General features: G+C 33.1%; 2 protein-coding genes across 4 annotated transcripts in view; both read right to left on the bottom strand.

The window, feature by feature from the left end:
• LOC145640740 (uncharacterized) overlaps positions 1–13,323 on the bottom strand; it is a 53,026-nt gene extending 39,703 nt beyond the window's left edge. The window contains exons 1-14 of one of the 3 annotated variants that reach the window (XM_081691971.1): positions 13,080–13,323; positions 12,892–12,968; positions 10,996–11,243; positions 10,837–10,904; positions 10,263–10,473; positions 10,042–10,122; positions 9,875–9,952; positions 8,923–9,000; positions 8,253–8,330; positions 7,648–7,725; positions 7,357–7,434; positions 7,153–7,233; positions 6,682–6,759; positions 6,149–6,524 (exon numbers count right to left, since the gene is read on the bottom strand). In XM_081691971.1, coding sequence (XP_081548097.1) covers positions 6,443–6,524; positions 6,682–6,759; positions 7,153–7,233; positions 7,357–7,434; positions 7,648–7,725; positions 8,253–8,330; positions 8,923–9,000; positions 9,875–9,952; positions 10,042–10,122; positions 10,263–10,473; positions 10,837–10,904; positions 10,996–11,243; positions 12,892–12,968; positions 13,080–13,167 — 1,404 coding nt within the window. In that variant the 5' untranslated portion in view covers positions 13,168–13,323 and the 3' untranslated portion in view covers positions 6,149–6,442. Of the gene's footprint in view, positions 1–6,148; positions 6,525–6,681; positions 6,760–7,152; positions 7,234–7,356; positions 7,435–7,647; positions 7,726–8,252; positions 8,331–8,922; positions 9,001–9,874; positions 9,953–10,041; positions 10,123–10,262; positions 10,474–10,836; positions 10,905–10,995; positions 11,244–12,891; positions 12,969–13,079 lie in introns of those variants that run through there. The other 2 variants (XM_081691970.1, XM_081691972.1) reach the window with 2 other exon arrangements.
• Positions 13,324–15,130: 1,807 nt separating this feature from the next.
• On the bottom strand, positions 15,131–16,217 carry LOC145639819 (uncharacterized). Its single transcript, XM_081691149.1, has 3 exons — positions 15,838–16,217; positions 15,701–15,755; positions 15,131–15,523 (listed from the first exon to the last, which is right to left on the bottom strand). Exons 1-3 carry the CDS (start codon positions 16,215–16,217, stop codon positions 15,131–15,133), a joined length of 828 nt encoding a protein of 275 aa, XP_081547275.1.
• Between the last annotated feature and the right edge of the window lie 6,250 nt (positions 16,218–22,467).

Here is a 22,467-nt window from a genome sequence, read left to right as displayed (position 1 = left end):
TTGCACCATCATTGTAAAATGCACGTCCACCCACTTGAGTCATGATGGGGCGCGACGTTTGATAGTAACATTAATGAGCAAAGGATTACTGAAGGATTCAGGGTGAAGGAGAATAATAATTATTGAGAGAGAGGAGATGAAGCAAGAGGGATATCAAATTATCAATTGTTTATAGAAGAACAAATTAAAAAAGGATTTGCACCGTCATAGAATTATTTTATTACTATTGCAATTAGGACATCTTTAAAAGGAAAGCCTTCAAATAAAGTTTCTTTTATACTTGTAGTTATTTAGTTTTGGATTGCGCTGTTGTCAAAAAATAAATAAAAAATCCAAACATCAACATGCATGATTCACCCCGGCCCATATTATTTTCTAACGATAAATAGTGTTAAGCCATATTTAAAGTAACTAAATATTTTTTGATTGTCAATTTAAAAAAAAAAAAATCTAAATATGTGTTCCTTATATACGTTGGTTGATATATATATTATGACTATATACTAAAATTATATTCTTACATGGTGGTTAATCACTTAAACGGAGTATATATCAACCAACATATATAAGGTTACTCTTTTTTCCCAATACCTTTAACCTTTTTTCTTTGGTTGGTAATTGAAGTTGTAGATTATATATTTATATCTATGGAATAAAAAAACATTAATCCTATTTCATTTTCCCATTTATATTAAAGATCGGCTTCCAAACATATTATCGAACCGTCATTTACTCATTTATATTCGAGTCAATCGAGTGAGAATGTGAGATAATTAATCATGTTCATGGTTATTAAAGCAAAGGGATTAACACTGATTTTTACTTTTTTGTACAAATGCCAAAAATAAAGCTAAATTTTTAATTTTGTGCTAGTGGTTAGCTGGCTACTGACTAGTGAATAGTGATGCAATCCACCGCCCATTTTTATTATTTTTAATATATTAAACCTCTCAAATAATTATATATATATATATATATTACATGACACTTGAATTTAACCTTGTAAATCTGCTTTTGTGGCTTTTGAATTGTTTAATTTTTATAACAATTGCAAAATTCACTTACATTAGCTAAAAGCTAGAGTACAATATTTCTATGGTGCTCTACAATCTCTTGAAAAAAATCCCTCTAAATCATGTGCATGGGTTTCAAAATCGTGTGAATTGTAATTGGAATCTCTTGACGACTTGCTAACACTAAAACTTGTTAAATCAAAGCCTTAATCGGAAAGCAATGTGGGCATATAGTAAACTACTTTTTTTTTTTTAAAGAAAGATACATTGGGAAATTTGGAAAGTCTTCTCACAAGATCGTAACCTAATTTGTCAAGTAAAAGAAAATAAGAAAACGTGCTATCTAAGAAAGGGTTAATATCCTGATGCGTCAGACTAGAATAGTCAAGAGATGCAACATAATCTGCTGCTTTATTTCCTTCACCGTAGATATGCTAAGATTTGAACACCGAGAACGATTCCAAAATTCTCCTAATGTCCTCCATATAAACAGATGCAACTTCCAGAGACATTTGTAATGTTCCTGCAAAATATTAATTACAGTCAAATTATCACCTTCAATTACAGTCAAATTATCACCTTCAATTAAATCAAAGGTGATATTAAAATCGGACCGAGCTAATACTGATCACCTCTAATTGAAATATGAGTGATGTATGTTATGATTTCTATCTAAGAACAGACCATTTCGCAGGGTGATTGCTTCAGCTAAAAAGGCCGAGCAACAACCCAAGTTGTAGGTCTGACTAGCTACATGAATTCCTAAGTGGTCTTGAATGACCACCTAATACTAGTGGAGTTAGACAAGGTTGAACTATCAAATTAAATTTACAGAAGCTCATTGGAAGGGGAGACCAGGAGACGTAGTAAGGATCCGAATATTGTCCCACTCCAGGCGACGAATGAGAAGTCAAAGAAGAAAGTATAGCCGATTGGGGGGGTGTCTACAAGCGACCTAACCTGCCATTCCTGAAAAAGGTAAAAATTAAAGCACAAGAGGAGATAGTATTTAAATAAAAAGCAGTCGTATTCTGACACTTCTAAATACTCCATACAAGAATAGATATTTTAGGAATTGGAATAGAACGAGGAGAAGACAATTTAAGAGAGCGTACGTAGTAAGTCATGAAGAGAAGTTAATGACTGATTTTCCTAGCCATTGAGAACCAGCGTGGTCAGACCAAATATTATGTGTAAGGACATAGAAGAAAAAGACAATCCTGAGACTTGGGGCAATTCATACACATGGGAAAGGCTAAATGAAAATAATATTATGAGTAATTAGGTTTTGTCATGTCGGAAGGCTATTAAGGAGAATTTTCCATAAGAATATCTGTATTTGGGGGTGGGGGGGGGGCAGATATCCTAATTCTCACTACTAGAAAACTGTTGTTTTCCGACGGAAAAAATCCCTCGAAAACACCCTGTTTTCCGTCGGAAAACGTGTTTCCGACGGAATTTCGTCAGAAACTGTCGTCTAGAAAACCTTTTGTAGGAAAATAGACATTTTCCGACGGAATTTCCGTCGGAAACACTTTTTCGACGGAAATTCCGTCGGAATTCATGCGTCGGAAGAAAGTTTTTGGCCCAGAAAAAATCCGTCGTAAATTTCCGACAGAATAGTACTCCGTCGTAAATTTCCGACGGAATTTCCGTCAGAAAATGTTTCAGCCAAGATAAAAAAAAAACACGCCGCACCACCCCTGGCACGGCGTGTCACCACCCTAACCCCCAGCAGACCACCACCGCCACATCATCCACTACCAGCCCCTAACCCTAACCCAAACCACACCACCACCGCCACTACCCCCACTCACACCACCAGTCCACCACTCACCCCAAACTAACCCTAAGCCCATATCTAAACTATCCCCACCCTTACCCGAACCACACTACCACTCACCCTAGCCCGAACCACACAACCAATCACCCTAGCCCGAACCACACCACCAATCAACCTAGCCCGAAAACCAGCCACCACCAATCACCCTAACCCGAACAACACCACCACTCTCCCCAAACTCCTGACCAGATCTGCACCCATCGAAACTGCTAACCCAGATCTGCACCCACCGAAACCCATCGGAAACAACTCCAAAATCCAAAAAGTTCCAAAAAAAAAAAACTCAGAAAAAATCGAAAAATAAAAACATACCTGAAATTGAAATATGCTTCAAATTTCACCATGGAAACGGTTTAACAAGGCCAAATTCGGCCATGAAAAGTCTAGATCTAGGCTTTTAATGGTCGAATTTGGCCTAAAAAACCTTTAAAATATGCAAAACAAAACCTTTAATGGTCGAATTCGTCGGCTTTTCTTGGTGTGGTTTGGGTTACTAGTCATTTAGTCAGCCGTGGAAGAAAAACATCACATGATAATCTCGAGTCCTTGATAGAAAAAGGGAAAAAAGAGGAAAGGGGAAAGAAGAGAGAAGAAAACAGAAGAGAGAGGAGGAGGAAGAAGGAGAAACAGTGAGAATGAGGGGAAACAAGAAGGGCGGAGAACAAGAGAGGATGAGGGAGAAGGAGAACAAGAAGAATGAGGGGAGGAGAGAGAAAGAGAGGAAAGAGAAATGAAGGGTAAGGGCGGCTGAGAAATTTATTAGGGTTAGAGAATTTTTTTAATTTTAAAAATCAAAATTCCGTCGGAAACACATTTTATTCCGTCAGAAATTTTCCGACGGACTTAATTTCGTCGGAAATCACTTAATTTCCGACGGATTAATCCGTAGGAAATTTCCTACGGAATAAAATCCGTTTGAAATTAAGTATTTTTCGACAGATTTAAATTCTGTCGGAATTTTCCGACGGATTTACGACGGAATTTCCAAATTCGTCGGAAATTTCCTACAGAAAATAAATCCGTCGGAAAAATAGTAATTTTCGACTGATTTTCGTGTCCGTCGGAAATGATCCGTCGGAATTTGACCTTTTTCTTGTAGTGTTCTATATCCAGAGAAACTCCCATTTCGTAGAGACCATAGAAGGAAAATGGGCCAACTAAGTTGCAGATTTAACAGTGAACTGACCATCCTTCAAGAGCTCCCAGCACGGCTCATCAAGGAGTGGGGAAGAGGGGAGGGGGATACCTCGGATTGTACGTACTAACAAGATCCCGAGGGAGAATAGATTGAAGAAGAGGAATATTCCAAAAGTTATCTTCATTAATAAAATAATCAACGGTGATATCAATATTAGTAACATCGTCTTGATTGAGGTCCATAAGAGCAGTTATATTTGATTTTACACACCAAATATCCACCCAAAATAGAATGGAGGAACCATTGCCAACTTTCCATCGCATAACTTATCAGGAGAGGGTGAACCTGAAGAAGCTTTTTCCAAATCTAAGAATCTCTTGGCTGGAGTTGTAGGATAAGAAATGTGAATTCTTTAGACATTTTGTAGTAACGGACTGAACCCATAAATTAGTAGGGTCTGTAGAATTTTCCAACCTAGCTTAGCTAAAGGCAGAATTTATAGCTTATGATTTTCGTAACCCAAGGTTGCCTTGGCTTTTTGGTTGACAAATGGTGTCCCAAGCAACCTAGTGCAGCCCTTGTTTAGAGGGGAATGTTTTCAGAAAAAATCCCAATTAATTTTATCTAGGAAGGAAGTACAAGTTGTTGTCATAGAGTAAGACAAGATTGACTCCAAATGGCTTTGTATGAGGAACACATTTTTTTGGCTTTTAAAATCAAATTAAGGGGATGATTATTCACCTCTCCTTTGTTGCTTGGTATTCTTCTTCTATGTTCTTTCATGTTTCTCTATAAATAGAAGAATCTTTTTTTTTTTCTATTTTTTGCACTTGAAAAATATATCAAGCACAATAGTCTAAACACAATTTCTATTGGGCATAAGTTGCTTGACTCAAACCATCCATCCCAAAGTGTCTTTGTGTGGAAGTGGTGTGTTAACCTTAAGAAATGTGCTGGCGAATACACTTGAGCACATTGGTTGTGCCGAAATTCATTTTCAAGTTAGTGATTTGCATCACGACACACCGATATTATTCCATGGTTTGTGAGATTATCTATTTGATCTTACTTATATATTTTTATATTATTTGTACTAGACTACTCCTTTATTTACAACAAATGTAACCAATTTAATACTTTTTTTTTTTTTTGTATTTTTTCACATAATTTTTATTTAAAACCTCATTTATAATATACATAATTTTTATTTCAACTATATACCACCGCAATATACCACCGCAATGACCCTAAGGGTAAAGGTAAAAAAAATGACCCTAAAGGTAAAAAAAATGACCGCAATATACCACCGCAATGACCCTAAAGGTAAAAAAAATGAAATAAAAATATTATCGACCGCAATTTATAATTTTTATTTAAAACCTCATTTATAATATAGTTGAAATATACCACCGCAATGACCCTAAGGGTAAAGGGTCGATAATATGTACATATTCAAATTCTAAGTTATAACTTAAACGATGACTATTCATAGGAGAACTAATTGCCTCATACCTGGGTTACTTTGTTAGCTCCCCTTACTGGGTTACTTTGTTTTCTCTGAAATATCATTTCACTTATTGCCTCACACCTCTTAGCTCCCCTTACATTCCAACTTATAATCTTCTTATTAAAATCAGTTGTTAAAGAAAAACACTCCATAACTAAGAACATCAGGAAGCAAACAAACTCCAGAATAGGTAAAACCACAGTACATACAGATAGAGTCTGTAGTAGACAAAGATCATAGTTTCCAAAAGAAAAAATATCCATATTAAACAAGTAACAAGATAGGCTTAGGCTTTGGCTGAAGAAATTCGAAAGGGTTCCTTACTGTACCAAAGGCATCTTATGTCTTGCCAAATCTTGCTCCTTCATTATTTCTCTTACTCATGTTGAGAGCGAGGGAGGGGAATAGGGTGCCTGTGGCTCACAATCTTGCTCAATTAAGCAAAGATTTTGATGTAATGTGTGTGTGGTTAGACCTTAGAAGAGCTCTCTGTGAGCATTACGCCTGCTGTACCTTTCTAATGCTCAAAGTATGAGTTAATAAAATTTGCTCTTCTCCCGTCAAATAAAATCATAAACAAGATTATAATATGAAAGGAACCATAGGAGGAGCAAATGATTAAGGGTCAATCATCACTTATAGCTAGCAACAAAAACAGAAATGGGATACGTAGGCAATGTTAATGCAAAACCATAGTCCAAGGTTCTACCAGGAATACAAGTCGGAAAACGGCACATTGAGCCAGCAACAATGAAGATCTAGCAGATGCAAAGTATCTTCCAAAACTACTTGGTTTCAAATAAATAAAAAAAAAAAAACAATATAGCAAACTTGAGCAGACTGTGTTCACATCATATTGAACATTAATTCAAAACTGCCATCTCAGTGAGTAGACAGAAACCTCACTCCATAGAATTTTCACATCATCTCCTTCAGAAATCTCACCCTTCGACATTATATCCTTCAGCTCCATCAACTTTTGACAGATGCTTCTTCTCCCTTTTCTTCTTTTGTTTTTTCTCCCTAAAACCCAAAAAAATAATGGTGCGGGATCAAGATCATGAACTATATATATATAATTAATTAGACGATAGGTACAAACAAATTCACTAAGGCCACCATTAGTAACAACACTAATCAATACTAGAATGTAAACCAAAACAAGAAAGAAAGACAATACCTCTCCTTATCATTACTATCAAGTGGCTGGACTTCTTTCACTGGTAACACATAATCTAGCTTCCTTCTGACAGAACTTCTGTTGCAAAAAAAAAAAAAAAAAAAAAAACAGACTAAGAATCTGTTTAGGGTTTAAAATAGACATTAATTAATAAAAGAACTCACGAACAGTCAATAAGCATTTCAGGTCAGGTACATTAAAATAGACATTACCGTTGATTACTTTCATGAACAATATTACTTTCATGAACAATCATTTATGCATGAACAGATATTAAACTGACATGAATATAATGTTATTGCTATTAAAATAGGAATATTATGTCATTTCTACTTTTATATCTAAATAGATAAATGGAATTAAAATAGACATGAATAAAATAGATATGAATTAATGTCAGGTATATGAATAAAATTCACGATATAAACCCTACTTGTTTGGTGTTAAAAGGAACTTGTTACAAGGCCTTACCCTTCATTAGGGTCACCATCATCATTATCAGCAGCTATAATTGGCAGAGTGTTCTCCACTTTCTGTTTTCTTCCTTCCTCACTAAACATACACACAAAAACAAAATGAGACACTACCAAAATGAAAAGCTTATACTATACCAATTCAAGAAATCAACTTATTTTGGATGAAGAAATAAATTGAAACAAGTTCACAAGGCCTTACCTTCCATTGTCATTTGCATCAATATCTTCAACAGTTAGCAAATGCTTGTTTCCTTGTTTGCATTTCTGTTTCTTCTCACTAGAATTCACAAGGAAAATAAAATGAGACAATCAAAGTAAACTAATATAAATTGGCAAATAAACAAGGCATTACCTTGCATTGTTTTGTCCTTCAAGGAAAATAAAATTACGTATTTACAAAATTTAACTTATTTGGTATGAAGATTAGACTAGACAAAACAAATCATTAAGTGTTATATATTTTCCTATATTCCTAACATTAAGGCCTTACCCTTCAACAATATCTCCTTCAGCTCCATCAACTTCTGGCAGTTGCTTTTTCTCCCTTTTCTTCTTTCTTTTTTTTCCGCTAAAAAGCAAAGATAATAATAATAAGATGCAGGGATGATAATTGCAAAGGATGATGATCAGAAACTAATATATACTTTAGACAACAAGTACAAACAAATTCACATGCCATTTTCACCCGAAATTATGCAGTATATTGTATTTAAGATCAAAAGTTATCAAACTGAGCATAGGTTTTTAAGTTTAAAAGACAATTGAGTCACATAAAATAAAATTCCTATAAGCTAGATAGACAAGAAGGAAGGCATATACTAACAACTTAGCTTCATTTTTTTTATAACAAAATAAACCTGTCCAAAGAAACTTACGAAAAACAAATTGGTTTCACTAATCTAGCTATGGTGCCAAAGAATTACAAATGAGTGGGTTACGTTGTTGCGTTTAGAATAAAGAGAAATAAACTTCATCAATTGAAAGCTTCATCATGGACAGTTCGACAGGAATAAAATTGACTTCAAACTTTACAGATTTACAGAATTTAACTTATTTGGTACGAAGATTAAATAAAACAAATAATTAAGGCCTAACCCATCAACATGTTCTCTTTCAGCTCCATCAACTTCTGGCAGTTGTTTTTTCTCCCTTTTCTTCTTTCTCTTTTTTTCACTAAAAAGCAAAGATAATAAGATGCAGGGATAATAATTGCAGAGGACGATGATCAGAAGGAAGTATATACTTTAGACAACAGGTACAAATTCACATGCCATTTTCACCCAAAATTATAAAACTGAGCATAGGTGTTGAATTTAAAAGACGATTAAGCCACACAAAATAAAATTCCTATATGCTCGATAGACAAGAAGCAAGGCATATGCTCAGTTTTATAATTGGTTTCACTAATCTAGCTTCTTTTCCAAAGAACCAATTTCACATAAAGCAATTCACATGCCAATATGCTCGATACACAAGAACCAATTTTCCATAGAAGCTTATGAAAAACAAATTGGTTTCACTAATCTAGCTATGGTGCCAAAGGATCACACATGAGTGGGTTGTTGCATTTAGATTAAACAACAAAAAAAAAAAGTAAGGCCATTTGTCAGGTATATGCCTTCAATAATATCTTTGTGTTCATTTGCTTCTCTGTTGTTTCAAATTCAAAACTGGTTAGAATATAATGTGTTATACTAAATTCAATTAAATATCTAGTTCAAGAGATGAACAAAAACAAGAAAGCAAGAACAAGGAAAGACAATACCTCTCCTTTTCAATCCTATCAGCTGGCTGGACTTCTTTCTCCGGCAACACATAATCCAACTTTCTTCTTACAGAACTTCTAATGCAAATAAAGGTGGTGAAAAATGTGATAAACAATAAAAGACGAGAGAATAAAAATCATGACTACATGCATCAATTTTTGTTACCACGATTTTCCAAGGCACAGTTCATTCACATTGAACCAATATGCTTTTCAGGATTACGCCTTTATTACATTTATGGAATGAATTCAATTTATGGTCCAAATATGACATCAACATTCAATATATTACACAATATATTAAAATAGAGATACATTCCATTCAGATTTAAATTATAATATACTAATAGGTGAATAGAAATGTGAATTATATTAAGACATGAATATAATTCACATTGACGGTTGATATTGAAATAGAAATGCATATTGACAGTGAAACTCACATTATAAAAATTCGAGAAACCCAACTTAGAAAGGCATTAAGATAGACATGAATATAAATTCCATTTTAAATTCAGATCTAAATAAATAAATGGAATTAAAGAAAACATGAATAAAACAGATTTCATGAACAGTCAATATGCAATTTCATGTCAGGTGTATTCTAATTTAGAATAGACATTAGCCTTCATTAGTATATTCATGATCAATCATAATTCACATGAATATAACATCATTTCTATTTTAATACATCTAAATTAACATAATTATTGTCAATTCTATATAATATATTAAAATAGACAATACCCTTCATTTGATGAATAAAATGTCATGAGAAAAAATGAGACAACCAAGTAATAAGAATTAAGATACCAGAATGATAGTCTTACAAGTATAGGAAAACATATTTCATTGATGGTTAAAACATGAATAGAACTAACACTATAGTAATTCAAAAAATCAATTTTGGGATGAAAATATGAATTGCAACGAGTTAATAACAAGGCCTTACCTTTCATTGTTTTCGCATTCAACTTCATCAGTGATTGGCAGCTGCTTGTTTGAATTTTTCCATTTTCTTTTTTCAGAACTAGAATTCAAAAGAAAAAAATTAAGATAATCAAACTATAAGTATACATGTATAAATTAATAAGGTGAAATATGTTAAAAAGGTTATACCCTTCATGATTGTCTCCATGATCAATTTCAGGAACAATAGGCAGACACTTGTTCTCCCCCTTTTTTGTACTTTCTTTCTCGCTGAAAAATCACAAGGATACTAATTAAGGGTACCATCATTCGCAACACTGAAAAATTAAGATAATAAGCACATATATTCAACAAAATTAAGAGGAGATTTTGTCCTAAAAATATTTCATGCTACAATTTTTCCAACATACCCTGATTGTTTCTCTTCTTGTAATATATGTTGATTTACTAGCACTTTTTCAATTGCATCCTTAACAATTGCTGCACTTTGAGCTTCAAGTAGATGTTCAAGGCTAACTGGTATTTGGTACAAAGAATCAGCTAAACCCGGAAGAAATATTTTGATACTGAAACTTGTACCACCTTTTTCCTTGACTGCATCACCCACAAAATCAGCGGTACCTAAAAGAGATAATCAATTGAATTAGAGAAGTTTGAATAGCTACCTTCACATCTACCGGACACAAACATATATCTTTGAGAATGAATCATATAATTTCGATCTGCATAATTTTCCTAATGTTATCAGGTTTATTAGGTTTCCATGCCAATGCTATAATATCAAAGCTATAATAATAAGATAAATTATATATTTTTCGTATTTTAATTTTTACAGTTTATAACTAAATAGAACAGAATATTATACGATCAACCTTTAAGATTTCATAAATGAAAATGCAACAATATTCCTACAAAGCATTAAATTTTACGTATTTTTAGTTACATTCTTATCACATAACAACTTATAAAAGTAATGGATTTTACCAAGACCCGGAATCTTGATACTTAGCACAGATTCTTTTTTGTGGATGCCTCTTCCTCCAATATCCATGCTACAAAAAAATTAACATTCATAGTAAAACAACGAATTAATAAGATATACTCGTAACAATTAAAGTGATAAATAGGGAAAGAGAAACATACATAGGAGGGGCAACAAGATTCGTAGGTGAAGGAATATAATTGTAGAAATATCCAGCAAGGTGAACACCCCTCGGACCACTAAGGGAGAAAACTATGTCTTGAGGTCCATGAAAATCCAACTTCAAAACGGCCATATCACACTGACTTACTCTCAACGAGCAAATTAGTATATCATCTTGGCCATCATAATTAACAAAAACCAAACTTCGCATTTTGATGTCCTCCGGTTTTTTGTACTCTAAAGTAGCCTACAAATTTTTCAACAAAGAATTTAAATTATTTTTAACTTTTATTCAAGAAAAAAAAAACCCTCTTACAAATCATTTACCTTCCACAAACAAAGTAATAAAGACTATTTATGCTTAAAAAGAGGGGGAAAAAAAACTTAATAATTTTAATGGAAATTGCTTAATTTAAATAGTGAAACATTCTCCCCTAATATCGATAGTATAAAACTTGTTGATTAAGACAATAATGCTAAGTACTAGAAAATATGTAAATATCTGGAAAGAAATGTAGAATGAGTGTCTCAGACTAGCATAAGTAATGAAAAGGGAGCCATATTAGACCAGTACTCCAACCATAATAATCTTGTTTTTTAGAAACAAACAAATAACTGACCTCTAAATAAGATTATGTATAAGACATCTATGAACATGGATTCATAGCTTTAGATTTGCCTCAAATGTGATTCAGGTATGATCATGGAAAAATATGAAATTTATATCTTTATTTGACAAACAATCAAATGTAAACCAGAATATCTCTAATCCTTCAATATTGGAATGCCCTCCTCTTTGGTTTTTAAAGTGGCTGACTATTGTCTAACATCACAATTTAACGACAAAGTGCACAGTGTACATCATAGACTCATCAGATAGATTTTATGTAATCTTCTATGCTGTCAATACACAAACATTACCGATGACCCCCTGTAGATAACTACGGAGTATATAGCAATGTGTACAGAAAATTGTCATTGACTCTCTACAGATGACTATATGGCAAGAACAAAGTCAGAACATCATAAAGGCCAAACCATCAACCTCATATACGCAAAGGAAATGTCCCAGATTATTTGCTATGGAGTATCGTGTAATCTTAGGCATAAAAATTGCATGATTTTGCTTCAGGATTTTGTTCATGAAGCCACAAATTCAGCTCCAGATGCATCTAATGCTCATGCCCTCCACCCTCATCACATTACACCCAAAAATAAAAAATTAAAATTACTACTTTACACCCAACAATTATCAAATCACAGATATAATCCCCATTTCTCCTAGAATAAAGATACTTTTTAGGAACAATGAGCCTGACGCTCATCAATCTGGACATGCTTTGCCCTCACATTATCGATCATCAACAAAAACACATTTTTACATAATGCACCAAATGCAATATGCCCTGAATTTACCAGATTACAGTCACCATTAATAAAATGGTCAAAATCCCATCTCACATAATGCACCAAATACAAACATCCATATCAATTTCAACATCAACTAACTTACAAAAATTTAATCCGAAAAATCACCCAAAAAAACAAATGTATCTTGCTTTAGCAAAACCCCGGCTCACATAATACATGAATTACAAAACACCCACATCAAATTATCACAAAAAATCAACCAAAACAACAAATGTACCTTTGTTTAGCAAAATCATGTCTCACATAATGCATAATTACGGAACACCCACATCAAATTATGCATTTATACCAATAAATTCATAAAAATTAACTGAACTAATAATGATCATTGATGGAGATGACAAAACAAGGTACAGAGAATGACATTGTTTTAGTAGTCTCATACATAACTTGCTCCTAACAAATGTTATGCCAATTCAAGCAAAGAAATAAAGAAGCAAGCAAATGAAGATTGAAAATAAAACCTGGGAGATATGAAGACTCTTGAATGAGTTGCAAGGTAAACTCACGGTAACGGGTTTTCCCGGCATAACCTTGATCCCTACATTATGTATGGAAATTATTCATTAATTAAATTAATATTTAAAAAAAAAAAAAAAAAAAAAAAAAAAAAAAAAAAGAGTGAAACAAGGTTGCATTGGTTAATGGTTACCGCAGAACGTCGAAGGAGAAGAAGAGTGATGAAGATGATCTTGTGATGAAATCTCTTGCGAAGAAGAGTAAAAGGAGTGATGATTCATTATTATCAAAGTTGAAATTAAAATTGCAAAAGTTTAGATTTTTAGAGAGTGTGACAAAAAGGAAGGATATGAATGAGCGAAAGGTTACAGACAGGTTACTTGTAGTGTGACAACTCGCCTCCCAATGCTCTCCTCAATTTAATCATCGCCTTTTCACCCTCCTTTCATTACTACGCCATATTGTCTTTTCATCTTCTTCCTTTACCATTAATTTGTACATCTAATGTAATGTAATAATTAAATATTTATATGTGTACATTTAAGTAATTATTATCAAAAAAAAAATAAAATTGTTTTATAGACTAGTTGTTAAGAAGGAAAATGCATTAATAATAATGCTATATAAAATAATAATAGTAATTGTTCATACATACTCCATATTACATTATTAGGGTGTTATACACACAAATATCAGTATATAGATACTCCTTCAAACTTTATCATCATAAATAAATAAATATATAAAGTACAAGAACTACGGTATAAATCAAGATTAAAATAAAAGATAATTTTTTTCAACAAACAGGAAAAAGGAGCCAAAATATTCGAAAAATGGTCATATTTCTTATATTATAGCTAGGGGTGGGCAAATATCTAAATACCTAGAAGGCTAGAATTAAAATTGATATTTCGACAGAATTGATCCGGTACGGTGCTCAATTTTAAATCAACCTATATTTGATCAAATAAGGTCATATGGTCTAATTTATTCATTTCTGCCTACATTTTTTATACAATATTCGACTCTAGTTTGGAGTTTTCTTAGGTAGTTGTAACCATTTAATTTTCCTACTAACCTTCATATTGTCAATCGTTACAAATTCATCTCCCATTGTTAATTTGATGTCACCATGTGCCTTTATTTGAATTATGGTGGCCAAATAAGGTTTTAAACAACCTTTTATGACCCTAGGATGAATACCATACCATCACTTTAGTTTCGGTCAACGTCGGATTCTTATGTTTTCAAAATTTATCTGTTTTTTTTTTTTTTTGAATTATTTATCCGATTTTAGTTTAATTGAAACAAAGGGTTTAAGGGCATGTTCACATTTACTGAACTGAGCTAAACTGAACTGATTGGAGCTGAACGAAACTGAACTGAGCTGAAATGAATATTTTATGAGAGAATGAAGTTAGGAGCTAAACTGAACTGGACTTTACTAGAGATGAGCTGAATTGAATTGAACTGAAATTAAGCTGAAGTGAAAAGATCTTAAGTCCTTATTGCAAACTCCATGAGATCGACTCACATAACTTTATTTTCAACAACGAATTCTATAACTTAGAAAAAAAAAAGATTCAATTTTGTGTAATTTATAGCTATCAAATTGGGAAAATTTATGGCTTTTCTGATACCACAATGGACAGGGTTCAAAGTAATTCCAGTGACCTCATAAAATTTTGGGAGGTCGTTTAAATGGTTAAAATCGTCTAATATACTTTTTAATCAAATTTAGCTCTCCACCAAAAAAAAAAAAAAAAAAAAAAAAAATCAATTTAGCTTTTTTTTAACACAAATTGAAGATAATTATATTAAGAGGCTAAGGCCTTGATATAATTACATCAAGCATCTCATACATTTTACATAAAAAGAGGATGCTTGCCAAAATAATGCCTAAACTATAGGCTAAATCGTTGTTCCTGCTCTACAAAACCCCCCTATAATAGTTAACCATACATTGCACTAACCCAAAAGTAAATTCCATCCACCCCAAAAGTTATATTCATCCATAATCAAGATAGCAGAAAACTACATGGACAGAGCTGTCGAAACCCCTGATGCAGGAGCAACAGAAGCATTTCGTGCAGAAGCAACATGGAGAAGATCAACTTCATAGATTGAACGCACGCATTTTGGAACAAGATAATGAGTTTTGTAACCCACTGCCATCTCCTTGCCAAATGCAGCTAGCTTATGAGCTAGCTCATTTTGCTCTCTAGGAACATGGGTGACGATCACTTATTCAAATTTTCCCATAACTGCAGCCACATCACAAACTGCAGCCGCAAGTTCATGGTGAGGGTTAGGACCTGTTGTCAGCAACATAGTCCTTAATGACTGAGCATCTGTTTCAACCTCAACCTTCTTTATCCTTAGATCATTAGCAATTGAAAGTCCATCATTAAGAGCATACAATTCTGCTGCGAGAGGAGAGACAGCTGAATATTTGCAGGAGAAACCCACATACCAAGTCCCATCAGATCGTCTAAGAACACCCCCTCCCGAGGAGATTGCTGAATTCATCCATGCTCCATCTGTATTAATCTTGATATACCCTTCCTTTGGAGCTTCCCACTTCAAACTTGAAGAGCTTCCAACCACTGCTTTACCCTTGTTCTTCCTATCCTCCACCTGTGAAATATGAAAAGTGAATTGGAAATCCACAAGAAATTTAGTAAACAAAGGAAATGAGCTGATTGTCTTATTTTCAAAGACCATATCATTTCTTTGCAACCAAATATGCCATAAAGCAGTGACAAAAATTATCCTCCATTTCTTGTCTAACCCCAAATTATAATTCAATCAAACCTTCCAATTTTCATTTTTGAAAAGTTTAAAATCAAAATTCTTTGGTTGATACACTCTTGCAAAGATATCATTCCATAGTATTGAAGAAGTAAAACAGTCACGAAAAAGATGAATGTGTGTCTCATTATATAAGTTACATCTTGAGCAAAGGCATATAAGAAGAAATAGTATCAGCCACTGGCAAAATAGCATGCGCACAATTCCAAGCAAGCATTCTATACTTAAAGGGAGCTTGTATTTTCCACAATGACTTCCATGAATGAATATTTTGGGAAACAGAACAAGAATCCTTAAGCAAAAAATGATATGCTGATTTATTTGTAAAAATTCCACTTTTGCTAAGATCCCAAGTAATAAAATCTTCCAAATCATGAATTTTAGAGAAGGGAGTAGCCTTAATTTTAGGAATAATATCAGGTGGCAAAAGATGTTCAATGTCATTTAAATACCAACTTCCATTTCTGATTATATGAGCAACACTCCAATGACCTTTTGAGTTAGGAACTTCTACATTCATGATAGTATACAAAGGAGAATTACCCACCCAATGATGAAACTATAGAGAAGTTGATTTCCCGTTCCCAATTCCAACCCTTAAACCCGAGGCTAACAACCCCCTCCCTTTTAAAATATCTTTCCAAATTTGAGACTGAGAAGAATTAGCATGACAATCAAAAAGTGCACTATGTTTTAAATATTTTTCATTCAAAATCCTAACCCATAATTTTGATGGATTAGTTAACACAGTCCATCCTAATTTATCCATAAAGGCAATATTCCACAACTTAAGTCTTCGAATGCATAATCCTCCTATTTCCATTGGCTTAGTGACATGATTCCACCCTAACTTTGTGGTATATTTTGTCTTATCAACCTTGTTCCATAAAAATTTCCTACAATGCCTTTCTATATCATCACAAATTGAAGCAGGTAAAAGACTTGTTTGCATCAGATACACTGGAAACGAAGATAAGACAGATTTAACAAGGGTGCATCTCCCTGCTAAATTAAGCAACTTAGATTGCCATCCCTTAATTCGATCAAAAGTTTTATCAAGAAGGCCAAAGTAGTCACTCTTTTTTAGCTTATTAGGGTTAATATGAACACCAAGATATTTACCAAAAGAAGTAGAAACTGAAAAATTAAATTCTTGTGTTAGATCCTTCCTAATATTAAAACACATTTTTTTTGGGAAAAATTACAGAAGATTTGCCTTGATTTACCCTAAGACCACGGGCCGTTATTTTAATCCAAATAATATTTTTTTAATTTGAACCATGATACATAGTGTCATACCCCACATTTACTTCATTTTACAACGTACATTAGGTCTTGAAATATAAAAAAATGGGTCAATTTTGTATTTACAATTTCTTACCTTTTAAAATTATATGCAATTTTTTTCAATGGATTAGTAAGGTTCATTTCAGAATACTCTATCTAAATATGAAGTATTGTTTTCCTAATACAAGTACACTACGCACTATATAGTAGCGGAGTCATAATTTTAACAATTTTAGGGCACTGTCTATCGAGAAATCCTCTTATCAAGTCCCAAAAATCAGTTTTGTTAAAACTTTTCAATTAAAAAAAATCAAGATATACAACTACATAGTACCGCATAGCAATAATCATATCATGAAAGAGTGTTCTTTATATCAATATTCAAATTTATTTAACAATCGTATTGTCAAACCTCAATTATGGAGTATTCCAAAATCCATGAAATGTTATCCCAAATTATTTAAGGCTTTAAGCAATGACCCATGTAAAAAAAAAAAATATTCTTCTAATGAGTTAGTAATAATTATGCACTTTATATTATACTTCGTATTTAACTAAAAAAAAAAAACTGATTTGAATTTTTTTTTTCTTTTTTTTCTTGATAGGGCACATGCCCTACCATGAGTCCAGGACTCTAGTTAGCTCAGGGGCGGAATCAAGGGGGGGCTGGGGTGGGCATGGCCACCCCCTTGATTCCGTATAAAATTAGTTTTTCATTTAATGAAGTGCATTTTTGGTAGGTAGCTCAGTTGGTTAAGCACATGCAAATCTATTTTGTGGAATATGTGATTGAAGTTCGAATCCCACTAGTGACATTTTTTTTATATTATTCCATTTATATTTATTGTATGCTAGTTAATAATCATAATGCAGACATCACATTTTATTATCCTAAGCTTACAAATTTTGCTAGTTGCCTTAATGAAGCTCCAATTTGTAATTTTTCTATTTTATTTTTGTAAAATAAATTTACTCATAAATTTCACAGTTTAACTCTAATATTTTAAGGGGGAAAAAGCTCTAATATTTTTAGAAGGATTTTTTGAACATTAAATTTTCATATATATTTGAAGAGGTTTATGATCTTTTGTATTTTCCATCATCCAATGAGAAATTAGAAATAAATACGTTGAGTTAGGATAAACATATTTAATTTTATTTTGGCCCCCTTGATGTATAGTTTCTGGTTCCGCCACTGAGTTAGCTCAGCCCCTAGTACTATACATAATTTAGGGGTTTAAAAAATATAAAGATGATCTTATAGTTGCTCTGAAATTTCTAGGATAATTTTTTTAATTTTTATTTATTATTATTATTATTCATGAGATTATATTGAATTATTTATTGTTGATTGAAAATTCTAAATTAAATGAGCCATAAGCTTCATGAATAATGATAATATATATATATATATATATATATATATATATATATATATATATATATATATATATATATATATATATATATATATATATATATATATATATATATAGTTGATATCATGGTGGTTAATCACTTAATACGGAGTATATATCAACCAACATATATAAGGGTTACTGTTTTTTCCCAATACCTTTAAGCTTTTTTCTTTGGTTGGTAATTGAAGTTGTAGATTATATATTTATATTTATGGAATAAAAAAACATTAATGCTATTTCATTTTCCCATTTATCTTAAAGATCGGCTTCCAAACATCTTATCAAACCGTCATTTACTCATTTATATTCGAGTGAGATAATTAATCATGGTTGCAAAGGGATTAACACTGATTTTTACTTTTTTTGTACAAATGCCAAAAATAAAGCTAAATTTTTAATTTTGTGCTAGTGGTTAGCTGGCTACTGACTAGTGATGCAATCGACTGCCCATTTTTATTAATTTTTAATTTATTAAACCTCTCAAATAATTTTATATATATATATATATATTGAATATAAACATGACAGTATGACACTTGAATTTAACCTTGTAAATCCAATTGCCATTTTTTGCTTTTGTGTCTTTTGAATTGTTTAATTTTTATAACAATTGCAAAATTCACTTTTCATTAGCTAAAAACTAGAGTACAATTTTTCTATGGTGCTCTCTTGAAAAAAATCCCTCTAAATCATGTGCATGGGTTTCAAAATCGTGTGAATTGCAGTTGGAATCTCTTGACGACTTGCTAACACTAAAACTTGTTAAAACAAAGCCTTAATTGGAAAGCAATGTGGGCATATAGTAAACTACCTTCCTTTCTTTTTTATTATTATTATTTTTTAAAGAAAGATACATTGGGAAATTTGGAAAGTCTTCTCACAAGACCGTAACTTAATTTGTCAAGTAAAAGAAAATAAGAAAACGTGTTATCTAAGAAAGGGTTAAATCCTGATGTGTTAGAGTAGAATAGCCAAGATACGCAACATAATCTGCTTCTTTGTTTTCTTCACAGTAGATATGCTAAGATTTGAACATCGAGAACGATTCCAAAATTCTCCTAATGTCCTCCATATAAACAGATGCAACTCCCAGGGACATTTGTAATGTTCCTGCAAAATATTAATTACAGTCAAATTATCACCTTCAATTAAATCAAAGGTGATAAAAAAATCGGGTCGGGCTAATATATTGATCACCTCTAATTGAAATATGAGTGATGTATGTTATGATTTCTAGCCAAGCAGAACAGGCCATTTTGCAGGGTGATTGCTTCAGCTAAAAAAGGCCGAGCAAAAACCCAAGTTGTTGGTCTGACTAGCTACATGAATTCCTAAGTGGTCTTGAATGACCACCTAGTACTAGTGGAGTTAGACAAGGTTGAACTATCAAATTAAATTTATAAAAGCTCATTGGCAGGGGAGACCACGAGACGTAACGTAGTAAGGATCCGAATAGTGTCCCACTCCAGGCGACGAATGAGAAGTCAAAGAAGAAAGTATAGCCGATTGGGGGGGTGTCTACAAGCGACCTAAAATGCCATTTCTGAAAAAGGTAAAAATTAAAGCACGAGAGAAGATAGTATTTAAATAAAAAAGCAGTCGTATTCCGACACTTCTAAATACTCCATACAAGAATAGATATTTTAGGAATTGGAATAGAACGAGGAGAAGAGAATTTAAGAGAGCGTACGTAGTAAGTCATGGAGAGAAGTTAATGGCTGATTTTCCTAGCCATTGAGAACCAGCGTGGTCAGACCAAACATTATGTGTAAGAACATAGAAGAAAAAGACAATCCTGAGACTTGGGGCAATTCATACACATGGGAAAGGCTGAATGAAAATAATATTATGAGTAATTAGGTTTTGTCATGTTGGAAGGCTATTAAGGAGAATTTTCCATAAAAATATCTGTATTTGGGGGGGGGGGGGCAGATATCCTAATTCTATATCCAGCGAAACTCCCATTTCGTAGAGACCATAGAAGGAAAATGGGCCATCCAAGTTGCAGATTTAACAGTGAACTAACCATCCTTCAAGAGCCCCCAGCACGACTCATCAAGGAGTGGGGAAGAGGGGAGGGGGATACCTCGGATTGTATGTACTAACAAGATCCTGAGGGAGAATAGATTGAAGAAGAGGAATATTCCAAGAGTTATCTTCATTAATAAAATAATCAACGGTGATATCAATATTAGTAACATCGTCTGGATTGAGGTCCATAAGAGCATTTAGATTTGATTTTACACACCAAATATCCACCTAAAATAGAATGGAGGAACCATTGCCAACTTTCCATTGCATAACTTATAAGGAGAGGGTGAACCTGAAGAAGCTTTTTCCAAATCCAAGAATCTCTTGGTTGGAGTTGTAGGATAAGAAATGTGAATTATTTAGATATTTTGTAGTAACGGACTGAACCCATAAATTAGTAGGGTCTGTAGAATTTTCCAACCTAGCTTAGCTAAAGGCAAAATTTATAGCTTATGATTTTCGTAACCCAAGGTCACCTTGGCTTTTTGGTTGACAAATGGTGTCCCAAGCAACCTAGTGCAGCCCTTGTTTAGAGGGGAATGTTTCCAGAAAAAATCCCAATTAATTTTATCTAGGAAGGAAGTTACGAGTTGTTGTCATAGAGTAAGACAGGATTGACTCCAAATGGCTTTGTATGAGGAACACATTTTTTCGGCTTTTAAAATCAAATTAGAAGTCCGGAGATTCATTTTCTGATCTACTTTTGCAATAAGATGATGAAAATTTTCTTTATTATAACGGGTGTAGGAAAAAAAAAACTCCAAAATTAAAATAACTAGCCAGAGTTAGCTTAGTAGGATTAAAAACATATTTAGAAAACACAATAGAGGATTTATAGAAATTAATGAGTTGGCCTAATAAAGAGGCAAAATCAGCTAGTGTATCTCGAAGGAGACTGACCGAGGAGGTAGAAGCTTTACAAAACAAAAGACTTTCATCTGCAAAAAGTAAACACGATATAATGGGAGCAGAGGGGACAATTTTAACTTCAATACGCAAAGATTTTTCTGATTAATAAGCAATAATTTCTTAGTTAAAACTTCCATACAAATAACAAAAAGGGCAGGAGACAAAGGGTCTCCTTGTCTTTAACCCTTGGTTTGTTTGAGTAAATTTGTAGTTACATAGTACAAGACAGTTGTAACACAAGCTTCGTGACAATTAATCCAAATGGTATTAAATCCAAATGAAGAAAGAGTAGCCTATAAAAAATTCCACTCTAGGCAATCATAAGCTTTTTCCATGTCCAGATTAAGAGCTTTTTTCCAAGGAAGGGGGTGGCTCAGCTCGTATTATGCTCATAATGATGCAATGTAACTAAAATTGTGATTTTTGCGATGACTGAGCTGGAGCATATATAGCATATAACATACAAAAAAAAAATCATGTTCAAGATCATGGAGAAGCAAAAATGCAATTCTATGTTGTAAATTAATAACAATGACTAATAATTGAAGAATTATAACACACCCACATACCACCGCAATGACCCTAAGGGTAAAGGGTCGATAATATGTACAGATTAAAATCCCAAGTTATAACTTAAACGATGACTATTTATAGGAGAACTAATTGTTTCTATAGCAATAAAGATATCTGATCTGGGTTACTTTGTTTTCTTTAAAAATATCATTTCACTTATTGCCTCATACCTCTTAGCTCCCTTTACATTCCAACTTATAATCTTCACATTAGAATCAGTTTTTAAAGAAAAACATTCCATAACTAAGAACATCAGGAAGCAAACAAACTCCATAAATAGGTAAAACCACAGTACATATAGGCAGAGTCTGTAGTAGACAAGATCATAGTTTCCAAAAGAAACAATATCCATATTAAACAAGTAACAAGATAGGCTTAGGGTTTGGCTGAAGAGAGATGCTGTTGGCACAAGAAGTTCGAAAGGGTTCCTGTACTGTACCAAAGACATCTTATGTCTTGCCAAATCTTGCTCCTTTATGTCTCTTACTCATGTTGAGAGCGAGGGAGGGGAATAGGGTGCCGGTGGCTCACAATCTTGCTCCAATAAGC

Source organism: Chenopodium album, chromosome 7 (genome assembly GCF_948465745.1).
Source record: "Chenopodium album chromosome 7, dcCheAlbu1.1, whole genome shotgun sequence".
NCBI classification, from domain to species: Eukaryota; Viridiplantae; Streptophyta; class Magnoliopsida; order Caryophyllales; family Amaranthaceae; genus Chenopodium; species Chenopodium album.
The sequence above is the reverse complement of the archived record's forward strand: the minus strand, read 5'-3'. Positions and strand labels throughout refer to the sequence as shown.